Source organism: Arachis ipaensis, chromosome B8 (assembly GCF_059453495.1).
Source record: "Arachis ipaensis isolate K30076 ecotype BB chromosome B8, ASM5945349v1, whole genome shotgun sequence".
NCBI classification, from domain to species: Eukaryota; Viridiplantae; Streptophyta; class Magnoliopsida; order Fabales; family Fabaceae; genus Arachis; species Arachis ipaensis.
This window is the reverse complement of record NC_142443.1, coordinates 23,569,772-23,582,627: the sequence shown is the minus strand read 5'-3', so window position 1 is coordinate 23,582,627 and position 12,856 is coordinate 23,569,772. Positions and strand designations below refer to the sequence as shown.

Genomic DNA, 12,856 nt, shown 5'->3' with positions numbered 1-12,856 from the left:
GATTTTTTTTAATTTAGCTTGTGTTTGGATTTTAAAACTTTTTCAATTTAGTTTGTGAGGACTGAGGAAGATCTTCAATAGTGTAGAGGAGGTGGTTGAAGAGGAGGGGTGAGGAAGGAAATGGAGTGGTGGTGGTATTGGAGTTGGTAATGGTTGAAGGAAAAATGAGGTGAGGAGGATGGAAGGAATGTGGTGGTGAAATAGGGTTGTGAGGACGGAGAAAGTTGGAGGGTAGAGGCAGAGGAGGGAGCTGAATTAAATTGTTAGGGTTAGATATTGGTTGCAGAGATAAAAGAAGATAAAAAGTTAGAGTATTTATGAAATTATGAACACAAATTTAATAATTGGATATTTTTGTCGAACAAAACTTATCTTATATGAGTATAACTTTAGTTTTAATTTTTTATGGTCAGTTTTGTCAGCGTCCAAATTTTTCGTAGTCAGAAATGGTTATTTACTCAATCCCCTTTAATAGAAAAGAAGAAAACAATAATAAAAAGGGAATGAAATGAAATCTGAACTATTATACTAACGGTGTGATACTGTGATGAGGTGTCGGAACAATCATTTGGGGTACACCGCGAAGCACTAGATCTTCGGGCGTGGCCGTGAACCCAAAGCAAAAACCTTTCTCTCTCTCTCTCTCTCTCTGAAACACCCCGTTCTTCTGGAGGAACGAAACTCCATAACCATCGAAGAAGCTTACTCTCACTCACTTCACTTCACTACACTCTCCTCCGTTTTCCAATTTCCATGGATCTCTGCTGAGTGCTGATTCTGTAGAACCTCCTTTCCGCAGATCCATGGCAAACTTCCTCGCTCAGTTCCAATCCATCAAGAGTACCTCCGATCGCCTCGTCATTTCAGGTATTCCTCCAAAATAGGGATCTCCTCGTTATCGCTCTTTGCTCTAGCATTTGATCTATTCGTTTACATAGCTTCTTAGCAAATTCGAATTGCGCAATCCTAAAAAAGTTCATTTTTGTTTCACTGATGGATCAGTTTTTTTGGTTGGGAATAAATGGAATCAAGCTTAGTCACAGTTCAGTTTATATTGTTTGTTTTGATGATCATGTAAATGGAAATGTATCTATATTTGGCTGTTCTATGTGCAAGGAAGTTTGGAGAAGTGAAGTTTACAACATTAGCTTTTTTTTTGTGAAAGATTAACGGCTTTGGACTTTAGTATGATAATTGCTAAGTTGTCTTAACTTGTTCTCATTGGTGTGGCTAACTATCATGTATGAAACAATTATGCTCTCAGAAATAGGCTATCATTGGTCTGGATGTGACTGGATTTATCTTCCTCATTGCTGCATCATTTTCTTAAATATTTTTTCGTATGATTTTTTTTTTTCATTTTTAGTCGAGGATGTGAGTGACTTGTGGCCGGCTGTCAAGCCTGCTTTTGAAGCACGGTTGCCGTTCAAGCAGGGGTCTTTGAATAACAAGACACGGAACCCTGTCTTAGTCGAGAAGTTGCCAGCTGAGTTCATATTAACTACAGATTCAAGGCTACGGAGCCGCTTCCCTCAGGAGCAGCTGTTATTTTGGTTTCGAGAGCCGTATGCAACTATTGTACTTGTTACCTGTGAGGTAATGTGCATTCCTGTCTACTGCATGTTTTAAGGTCTAGCAGAAAGCTTCAGTGATATTGTAACGCCTCAGGTTAGTTTACCATGTTTCATGGCTAATTGATGAGAATGTACTCATTGTTGATGAGATAGGGTGCTGTGGTAAATGAGTGGACACACTAGCTAGGATATAAGTAAGAACATTTATAACGGAGAGAGAAAGTTCGAATAGGATCTTGTCATCAAATTGAACTCTTACTCCTTTCCTTTTTCGTTTTCCTTTTTTTTTTTTGGTGTTGGGGGGGGGGGGGGGTAACCATAACAATGTGTAAGTCTGCCACTGCTATAGAACACATATTCTTTGACTAGGTGTTATTTTTAGCTGTTGGATGACTAGCATCTTACCCGTTATCATAGCCTTATTTATTAGGTGGGCTGGGATTTAATCCTAACTGATCCGATCATATATATTGTTTACGACAAGGTAGTGGTGGGTGTATACTTTGTCCAACCCTTAAATCCAAATAGTTTTAGTGAAGGGCCATCATTCTTAAGGTAAAACCATTTTTTTAATCCTTGAATGGTTGAACCTAACAATTTCAGCTTTAGTATTACTAGTACCCTAACAACCTCTTATATCTTTTATATAAGATTTTTGTAGGCGTTGCAGCCATGTAGTCACTATTGTTAATACATTTTGGTTCATGGTATATGTCTAATATCACTTCCCAATTGATCTCATTTCCATATTTAATTGTTGTTCGACTTAAAGATTATATCTCAAATCCTGTTGGGTTGGTTCAACCAGATGTCTATAGCTAGTTTGTTGCTTCTGGGAAATGTTGGGAGAGTATTGGGTGATACAATGATTTTTTCACTTTTCTGGGAGTTTTGAAAATGACTGTGAGAGCAATAATTGGAAACAGAATAGAAATATATTTATAGATACAATGATCTTTTCCCCTGTATTTTTTGGAAGTTCTGCAAATGCAGGGAGAGTAAGTATTGGTACAACGATACTGAAGTTTGTTATAAGGAACTTCCTTTCATGGAGTTGATGAAGAATTCTGTTGTATTTCTCGCATGATAATGCTGAGCGTTACTGCATGTGGGAAAAATAGAACATATCCAAATTATCAATCATTGGAATGTAAAATTTTTTTATTCATTTATTCCTATCATTTTTCATTGCAGTTTTCGAATCTATTGTGTAGGTTAACTCTCACTTTCTCTTGCCAGGATCTTGATGAGTTCAAAACCATCCTCAAACCACGTCTGAAATTAATTGTCCAAAATGATGAGAGAGAATGGTTTATTGTATTTGTATCTAGAGCTCATCCAGCAAATGATAAGGCAAGTGCAATGGCAAAAAAAGTATATGCCAAACTTGAAGTTGAGTTTAACACCAAAAAAAGAGAAAGGTAAGCTTCAAAAATTAGATTTGCAGTCTTATATTGTTCACTCCTCGTTCCTGCCAAAAATATTGAATGGCTTATCAGCTGTATCAGTCTAAATTGATTTTTTCTTACTCAAGGTTTTCTCGATTTTTTTTTTCAAAATGGCATATCAATGTATAAAAATAGGCTTGGAGTATAATTTTGAGGGTTAACCCTGTAGTTGCTTTCTATAGCATCATTCTGCCATATTTGTATCTGTTTACTTATTTCTTTGTAAATTTGATGGTAAAATTAGAGAAAGCTGTAAGGAGCAGTTTTACCAAAATTAGAAACAGTAGTCGTTCATTCAAGCTTGTATTCTTATTTGTTTCTGAAATATAGATTGCTTGTTTATTTAAAAAACTTATTTTCATTCCCTTTTGATGCTTTTTAACACTGGTTGAATCCCATTTAGATGCTGCAAGTATGATATACATTCGCCTGAATCAAATTTTTGGGAAGATCTAGAATCAAAGATAATGGAGTGCATCAGAAATACACTGGATAAGCGTGTACAATTTTATGAGGAAGAGATAAGAAAGCTCAGCGAACAGCGGCTCATGCCAGTCTGGAACTTCTGTAATTTTTTCATTTTGAAGGTTGATCCTTTTGTTATGAATTATGGACATCAGTGCAATAAATGTTTCTTAATGCCCAAGCTATTCATTTCATAGCCTATGGTTTCTGCTGCTTCTAAAAAATCCGTGTTTTGTCTTCAGGAAAGCTTGGCGTTTATGTTTGAAATGGCACACCTCCATGATGATGCCTTACGGGAGTATGATGAACTTGAACTCTGCTATATTGAAACAGGTGCATACTGCTTAGCTTCTTTTGTTGCCGTTGTTATCAAGATAATGTTTAGCTAGCTGTTTTGTGCTTTAGAAGCCTTTGTGGAACATTAGAGATTGTTTTGATCCAAATTACGGAATGAATGCAGTTAACAACACTGGAAAGCAAAGAGACTTTGGAGGGGCAGACCATGGTGACGATCAAGCAGCATTGCTTAATCCAGGAAACAAAGCTTTGACGCAGATTGTTCAAGATGACTCATTCAGGGAGTTTGAATTTCGACAGTATCTATTTGCCTGTCAATCAAAGGTTTGTGCTAACTAAAACACTTCTATTACACGAACCATGTACATATTTTAGTGCCTCAGTTGGAAAGCATATTTAGATTGATGTGTCTTTGGTATTTAGCGTTTATACACTTGGCTGTCTCTTAGTAATGCAATTTATTTAATTTAAAATGCATTTCATAGTCAAACTAAAAGCAGTCTATTGTATGTCTTTAGAAAGTCATTAACTTTTGTAACTTTATATCACACTCCCTGTTTCTCTAACTTTGATCTGGGTGTATCTGCTTATTCGATGTGCTTTTCATAGTTACCTTATGTATATGGGTTTGATCCCACAAGTACCTTTAACAAATATGATGATAGGACAGCCTGCAACCATATTTTATGCTTATATAGAGTTCTGCATTTGGTGAATCTCCTTTAAGTTTTCTTAGAGAAGTATGACATGGAAGTTATTTTATCATTTAATGTTAAAAAAGATTAGTGATTAACGCTCCATTGCAACTTTGGTCCGTAAAGTTTTATTGATTTAGTTTTATTTGAGTTCTCAATGGCATGGGTTGGATAGTAACCTGCAACAATGCTTAATCAGATTCCCATTACATTTAGTGAATAATTATTTGATTACCATCACATGGCTCACAACTTTAGTGTAAGTTTGCAGCTCTTACTCAAGCTAAATCGTCTATTTGAGGTTGCATCAAGAGGTTATTCGTTCATAATAAGCTTCTCAAAATCTTTGGCACTGCATGAGGTATTTGATTCTCTAGTTCATAATCTTTTCACCGGTTGCTGTTATTACTAAGTTATTTCAGTTGAACCATACAATTCTGTTCTATTTGTCTGGTTTTGAATTCTGTATGACGTTTCTTTTCAGCGTATTCTGCCCTTTTGCATGCGTGAAACCTGGGTGGTAACTGCTTGCTTGGCTTTAATTGACGCAATACTTTCTAATTATAATGATGGACTCATGGCACCTGACATAGAGAAAAGGTTCTTTCATCTTCTAGGTGACCTATATTCGCTAGCAAGAGTGAAGGTAGATGCATCATGTTCTTCTTTTTGACCCATATTAATATTTTTTTGTCCGGGTTGATTACTGATTACACTGATATTATGCATCGAACCATTGTTCACTAGTCCTGCTTTCTGAATTTTATATATGTTGCAGTTCATGAGGCTTGCCTATTTAATTGGATATGGAACTGAAATTGAAAGAAGTCCTGTCAACAGGTACATTTCATACTTACGTTATCTTGTTGTGATCAATTTTGATTCTATTAGTTAATAATCTAATGCTTATTACACCACACTTGGCTAGATTCCTTGTTTTCATTGTTTGATGATGATTTGTTTCCTTGTGAACAGTGCTGCTCTCAGCTTGCTATCTTGGCCTAAGCCAGCAGTTTGGCCTTCAGTTCCTGCAGATGCCTCAGCAGAGGTGCTTGAGAAAGAAAAGGTAATTTGTAACCATTGTTATCACATAACAGAAGATTGTATTACCCAGTGAGTATAAACTCAAGAAAATATTATTAATTGCTTATTGCATCACTATACTGCTTTATCTTTCCTAAGGTTAAGTATTTCAATTGAAGGTTAAATTTGATGCTATTAGCCATGAAAGATGAAATTATCCTATCCAGAGCTGATATAATTTTATAGATCACAGTCATGAAATTTCAGCAAACTTATTCATCTTATCTTCATCGGTAAAAAAAAAGTAATTTTTACTACTGGGTCTGTTACTCTGCTTAAGATCCGGAGGTTGGGACTTAAAATATTTTCCCTTAAAAATGCATACATTTTACCCAAGCAAAAGGGAATAATACACCATAAAACAAAATATGCCTATTTTTGTCATGCGGAAGTTTCAATTCCACATTTTTCACAAATTCTGTTTCTCCTAATACTTGCTTGGAGGCTTCTTGTCATTTCTTATTATCTTAGTATCAGAGAAAGTGCCTTATATTCCCTTTAATAGAGTTAGAACTTTACTCAAAAGTAGAAAGAAAAGAATAATTTACTCATAAAATGTTTTCCAAACACATTTTATTTGCTGAAGCTATTATTATTTTCCCGAGATTTTTATGTATGCAAGTTCGCTTTAAATTATATGATTTTGTCTTTGCAGGTGATTCTTCAAACTACGTCTAGAACCAAGCCTTTTGGTATCCAGAGGAAGCCCCTGCCTCTTGAACCTACTGTGCTGCTGCGAGAGGCCAACAGGCGGAGGGCTTCACTTTCAGCTGGAAATGCATTTGAAACATTTGATGGTCGCCAGGGTATAACCGAAGGGTAATGAATAATGTATTTTGTTCCGAATGGACTCACTTTCATTAATCTGTACAGAATTCCTATGTTGCTGTAACAGTTTAGGTTTTATCACTCTGATTTATATACTGACAGATCAGGTTTTGATGCATCCACAAGGATGTCGCCATCACAGAAAGTACCTCCAAGTTCCATACCGCGCACTAATTCTTCACCTGGAAACTTTGATGGCTCAATTGACCGGCCTATGAGGCTTGCTGAGATTTTTGTTGCTGCTGAGCATGCTTTGAAGAAAACAATTTCCAGCCAAGAACTGTTGAAATCATTATCATCATCTGAGGAATTTGAGGTACCATTATGGGCTGACATATAATTGTAAGCTCATTGAAATGGCTTTTTAGGATCCCTTAAGAGAGTTTCCCATAATTTATATCCATTTCTCTGATTGTTTAGCATTAATTTATAGTGCCATATGGGTATTCTCTTTGTTAATTTTCTTTCATGTTATTGCCAGCAAAAATATTTGGAGCTAACTAAAGGTGCTGCTGACAATTATCATCGTTCCTTGTGGAAAAGACATGGAGTTGTCCTTGATGGTGAGATAGCAGCTGTCTCCTTTAAGCATGGGCATTTTGATCAAGCTGCAAAGTCATATGAGAAGGTTTGTGCACTTTATTCCGGTGAAGGATGGCAGGACTTGTTGGCTGAGGTCCTCCCTAATTTAGCCGAGTGTCAGAAGATACTCAATGATCAAGCTGGTTACTTACTATCTTGTGTGAGGTTACTCTCTCTTGATGAAGGATTGTTTTTGAACGAAGAGCGTCAAGCTTTCCAGTCAGAACTTGTTCGTCTTGCCCACAGTGAATTGAAAGACCCTGTACCTCTAGATGTATCATCATTAATAACATTTTCTGGAAATCCTGGACCACCATTGGAGTTATGTGATAGGGATCCTGGTACCCTTTCTGTTACTGTTTGGAGTGGTTTTCCAGATGATATAACTCTTGATTCAATTAATCTTACGATAGTGCCAACATCTAGTGCTGATGAAGGTGCAAAGGTATTTCCTGTTGGGCATATTAATTTACTGATTTTATCAATAGTATGGAAAGCCTGCTATTTTCCACTTAACTCCACCAAATAACTCAACTATTTTAATTATTATAGGCATTGCAGAGTTCTACACCTAATGTCTTACATCCTGGTCGGAATACTATTACCTTGGATCTGCCACCCCAGAAACCAGGATCTTATGTTCTTGGAGTTCTTACTGGGCAGATTGGGCAGTTGAGGTTTAGATCTCATAGTTTTTCAAAAATAGGTCCTGCAGATACTGATGATTTCATGAGTTACGAAAAGCCGGCTAAACCTATTTTGAAGGTAATTTACCCTCTTAACAGGAAACAGGGTGAAAAATTGTAACTGGTCAAATATCAGATAGGCATGTCTTTATCCATGTTATATTCCTATACCTTGCATTTGATGCTTTCCTCTTACCACACCTACAAAACCTGGACTGGTTTTCTACAGGCTTTTGTTATATAATCTCTTTGCTTTGTTTTAACTACAAAAATGGGTTTGCATCAGTTAATAATTCCATTTTTTCCCTTTTAGGTGTTAAGGCCTAGAGCTCTGGTTGATCTTGATGCTGCTGTTTCCTCACCTTTGTTAACAAATGAACGTCAGTGGATTGGTATTTTAGTTCGACCGATAAATTATTCCCTCAAAGGTGCTGTCTTGTATATTGATACTGGCCCAGGGTTGGAGATTGATGACTCGCATGTCATTGAGATGGAAACCTATGCTGATGTATCAGAAAATGATGACAACAAGGTGCAGAAAGACGGTGCTCAGATAGACTCTTTAAATTATGAGAAGAAGGTTGAACGCTTGACTCTTCATAATGGAAAAATTGAGTTTCCAAATTGGGCAAGTGACACTCCTTCTATTATCTGGGTTCTGGTTCGAGCCATGAGTGACATGCTCAGCAGAGGATCATCATCAGGTGAAGATGGTGATAGAAATATCTTGATGATTCCATCCATGTGTAGTTTGTATTTAATCATATGTACTTATTTTGGCTATTTTTTCCAGTTACAACTAGGAGAGAGAGCATTGTAGATGCCATGAGAACAATTGCTCTGAACCTTGAATTTGGAGTATACCACAATCAGATATTCGAAAGGTTTTTCTACTTTCCATCATTCTTTCAGTTTAATCATTATAATAGATCTTACAGCTGTTGACTATAAGTACCATGCGTAGTGCTTCTTTTTATGCCATTTGTTTGTTGATGGTGTGTTGCCTTGATATTCAGGACCCTGGCAGTTCATTTTACATATCCTTTCTATGTGACGACACGTGTAACCGATAAATGCAATGATGGTACATTGCTTTTGCAGGTATGAGTGCATTTTTTCATGATTATTTGATTCCTCTTGATTAGGTAGCCCAATCATTCTCTTAAGTTTATATACATACATACATACATACATGAAGACAGAATATGTCAAATATTGCAAAAATATGATCTTTGTATCTTTAAAAAAGATGTCAAATTTTGTTTATGTAAGCAACTTGCCATTAACGTTGCTATCAGTTCATCTTGTTATTTTCTTTGATAAAACATAAAATGGTTCTGGTTTAGGTTATACTTCACTCTGAAGTAAAGGCTACACTGACCATATATGATGCTTGGCTTGATCTTCAACATGGATTTATTCATAATGGTCAAACTGAGGGTAGACCTAGTTCAAGCCTCTTCCCACTAGTCATATCTCCTACTTCCAAAGCAGGAATTTTGTTTAGTATCTGCCTTGGCAAGACAAATGGAGAAGGTAATCACATCTTTCCTGAGACTGGTGAAATGATTTTAAATTAACACTAAAAGATATGACAAATGACATGAAAGAATACTTTTATATGTCTTAATCTATATTCAACAATAAATAGTTTCCAGATTTGGTTCCTTTTGGTTAAGCCTTTTTTCCCTTTCTTTTTTTCTTAACAAACATCAGCTTTTCCTATTGTAAAAATCAGTTTTTCACAAGCTTGTATAAATTTTATAAATAACCAAAAAATTGAAGAAAGCAGTTTTCACCGTTTCTGAAAATCAAAAAACAAGAGAGAGAAAAAGAAGGGGGGTAAGTTAAACAGAATAGCTTATGGTTAAAATCAGTTTTCATCCTTTTGCTCTACTAATCAAATTGTAAAAGGCTTTATCAATAATCAAAACTAAATGCCTCCTATTATTTGCAAACTTTGAAGCATGGACACTTCATTGAGTTCTTATGTCTATGTGTTGGATACATTTTGAACACGACACTTGTTCGACACTTCAAATGCCTCCTATATTTGCAAACTTTGAAGCATGGACACTTCGTTGAGTTGCTATGTCTACGTGTTGGATACATTTTGAACACGACACTTGTCCGACACGTCTTTCATGTCCAATTATGTCAGTAAAAAATATTTCTTTTTGAACACACCATTGAATCTTATGCTTGGCCTAAATTTTTTGAAATGATTTAGAAATAATGTGTTATTAATTATTAATACAAAAAATGATCTAAATTGCTTTATATACTTAAAAAGGCATTAAAAATATTTTATAATAGTTCGTACAATCAATAAAATATAAAGATATTACTATAATTTATCTACAAAATTCTGTATGTTCTGACCTGTGTCTAACAAAATTTTAAATTAATGTGTCCATGTGTCCTGTGTCATGTTCAGGCTTCATAGTTTGCAAATGACGAGCAGTATTGGTATAGCAACCTTATTCACATTTTATTTTATTTATGTTTTTCCTTAAAGGTATTTTACACATGGACTGTGGACAACAGAGGGGTATTTCCCGAGAACGTGGCACTATGAGCATACATTTTCATAATCTTTTCAATAGTAAAATCAGTTAAACATATGACTCCGTTTTTATGGATTTTTTATATTTTATGATCCTGGATTTCAATATTATGGACTAACATCTACCAGATTTTCTCCTAATAGTATTTACCTTTCAATTACAGTATCCTGATTTCTTCAATTATGAACTAATGTGACTATTCACAACACAAAAAACTCGTCTATTTTCAGAAGACAGAAAGCAGCAAGAAAGCATATTAAATATCAAATATGGAATTTCTGGTGATAGAACAATTGGAGCCCACCCTCCTGTCATGGATGAATCTACTAAAGTTGATGATGCCAGACAGGAGTTGATCTTCAAGAATGCAATTACTTTGCAAAGGCCTGTGCTTGATCCATGCTTAGCTGTTGGTTTTCTTCCTCTCCCTTCAGATGGTCTAAGAGTTGGGCAACTAGTTAAGATGCAATGGAGGGTGGAAAGGTTAAAGGATTTGGATGAGAAAGAAGTTCCTGAACAGAATGTAAGTCCAAATAAAAAGGGAGAAGTATTGGTCTATGTGTTCAAAGTTGTGTGATTGGTTTGACTGGATCCAGGATAAAATTCATTCTCCTTTTATTGATTCCTTACCTAATCTTCTCTTTAACTTTCCAAACATGCTAATTGAACTCTCACTTTGTTGTATTCTTCCTTCAACCCATTCAAAAACCATCAAATCAAACCATATTTGGTTTTTGTATAGATTAGTTTCAACACATCTCATTCTGTTTCAATGCTAAAATAATATATTTTTTTTAAATTGTGACAGGATGAGGTTCTATACGAGGTAAAAGCGAATTCTGGAAATTGGATGATAGCTGGGAGGAAACGAGGGCATGTGTCGCTCTCCCCAAAACAAGGTACTTGGATTCATTGACTTCTTCTATTGAAATAATATTTCTCTAAACTGAGAACAACATATTTTGCATCAAGACATGATATTCTTGTTGGAATTACTTTCAATCCAGTATGCCATTTTTGATATTTGATTTTCTTTCTTCATGATAGGTGCAAGGATAATTATCTCAGTATTATGCATGCCACTGGTGGCTGGCTATGTTCGCCCGCCTCACCTTGGGCTACCAGACGTTGATGAAGCAGATGTAAGCTGCAAACCTGCTGGGCCGCATCTGGTTTGCGTTTTGCCCCCAGCTCTGAGCTCATCCTTCTGCATTCCAGTCAATTCATGAGCTCACCGGTCAACGCTATTGTTCCACAGAAGTTTTATCTAGTTCGTGTCATCTTAGTGAAATTTGAGAAAACTTTACATAGTTTGTGCCAAGTAGGAAAGTGTAACATTTTTTCCCTATGATGTTTCATTGCATGAGAAATCTTCATAGTTATATTTGTGTTTTCTGATGGTGTTCCAGATTATTAGTCACAATCCCGGCGCTTGTACAGTGGAATTTTGTATAATATAGATACTTGGATCAAAAACATTCTTTTTGTCTCATAATATGATTCGAATTGCCAGGAATGATCAACATTTAGAAATTTATACATTTTTTTGTGTTGCAAGATTTGCCATGAAGTGATAACGAATTTAGCACTTTTTATGAGTGGCTTTCCCTCTTTTCACATGTAGCTTTCGTTAATAAATTAAGGTATGACATAAATCTTCCATTCACTGAATAGTCTGTGTAATAAAGCAGGTATGGAACTATGGATATCAATATCATAGGTAATTAAGCGTTCGGAAATTGGAATTCATTTCATTATTGCATACTGAAGTAGAGTAATTGAAGTCAAACTGCTGAACGGTTGAGGGCAAGCATAAAAAAAAGTAGATAAATGTCACAGTCTATCTAACTAAAAAAGAAAAAGGTCCCACCGAGATTTGAACTCGGGTTACTGGATTCAGAGTCCAATGTCCTGACCACTAGACCATGGGACCACTATTATTACGATGAAAAGGTTGTGAAATAATATTGTATATATTACACTTAAAATAGATCCTTGCTTTCTAAAACTTCGGATTGAAAAAAATGAGATTGAATTGTGTGTGTGAAAAACTGTAACGTAAGCAATAAAAAAATTAATTAGGTGGTTGGAATGAATGAAAATAAATAATTAGAAGATATTTTGTTAATTTTACTTTTTGTTAGTAGAAGTATAGAACAATATATTTTAATTATACTCTCAACTAGATAGGGTAAGAATATTTTATATGTTTCAAAATTTTATAATTTACTATGAATCTGATTTTCTTTTGGTCATGGAAAATGCATAGAATAAGTAAATAAAACATTTTTCATAGCAGTAAAGAACCACGCGGGGCCATGATTTAGTGGGTTGGCTCTCAGTCTCAGCTTACCATCATCAATTAGCACCTATTGCCCCAACATACAGGTTTTGAATCAGAAAAATATTATATGTATTGTTTTTATATACATCTCTTTTGTATATTTTTTATTTTTAATAATAAAAAGTATTTGATAAGAAGTAAGACAAAATAAAAAAATTGTCTTTAATACTATTGGAAAAAACAAAGAGAAATATATAGAAAAAAAGTGATGCACGCCATTTCTCATCTTTGAATAATATGTTCACGTGTTACTGTGTTAGGCATTTGTGTGAGCCTCTCATGAGTGT

The 12,856-nt window shown here is 35.3% G+C and overlaps 1 protein-coding gene and 1 non-coding gene across 6 annotated transcripts; one reads left to right on the top strand and one right to left on the bottom strand.

Annotated features, from left to right (window-relative positions):
* The first annotated feature begins 522 nt into the window (after nt 1–522).
* CLUB (TRAPP II complex TRAPPC10/CLUB) lies at nt 523–11,741 on the top strand. Of its 5 annotated transcripts, none has more exons than XM_016314599.3 (21): nt 523–867; nt 1,367–1,596; nt 2,814–2,995; nt 3,426–3,609; nt 3,730–3,820; nt 3,948–4,108; nt 4,751–4,840; nt 4,964–5,125; nt 5,258–5,319; nt 5,455–5,545; nt 6,218–6,381; nt 6,493–6,706; nt 6,872–7,417; nt 7,525–7,737; nt 7,972–8,362; nt 8,452–8,542; nt 8,675–8,759; nt 9,005–9,194; nt 10,456–10,748; nt 11,034–11,124; nt 11,273–11,741. In XM_016314599.3, the coding sequence occupies exons 1-21, from the start codon at nt 804–806 to the stop codon at nt 11,452–11,454; spliced, it is 3,777 nt and encodes a 1,258-aa protein (XP_016170085.1). In that variant the 5' UTR covers nt 523–803; the 3' UTR covers nt 11,455–11,741. The 5 variants fall into 5 exon arrangements, with proteins under 5 accessions (XP_016170085.1, XP_088352249.1, XP_088352248.1 ...); XM_088496123.1 differs by having other exon boundaries at nt 526–867; nt 6,517–6,706; XM_088496122.1 differs by having other exon boundaries at nt 526–867; nt 10,459–10,748.
* Nucleotides 11,742–12,086: 345 nt separating this feature from the next.
* On the bottom strand, nt 12,087–12,158 carry TRNAQ-CUG (transfer RNA glutamine (anticodon CUG)). Its single transcript has one exon. It is a non-coding gene; the product is annotated as a tRNA-Gln (tRNA).
* Between the last annotated feature and the right edge of the window lie 698 nt (nt 12,159–12,856).

Excerpts from the sequence above, each read along its gene's own strand:
- CLUB (XM_016314599.3), top strand. The coding sequence starts at position 804 with ATGGCAAACTTCCTCGCTCAGTTCCAATCCATCAAGAGTACCTCCGAT. Across the intron at positions 2,996-3,425 it reads AACACCAAAAAAAGAGAAAG|ATGCTGCAAGTATGATATAC; the intron begins GTAAGCTTCAAA and ends AATCCCATTTAG. Across the intron at positions 5,546-6,217 it reads AGGTGCTTGAGAAAGAAAAG|GTGATTCTTCAAACTACGTC; the intron begins GTAATTTGTAAC and ends TTGTCTTTGCAG.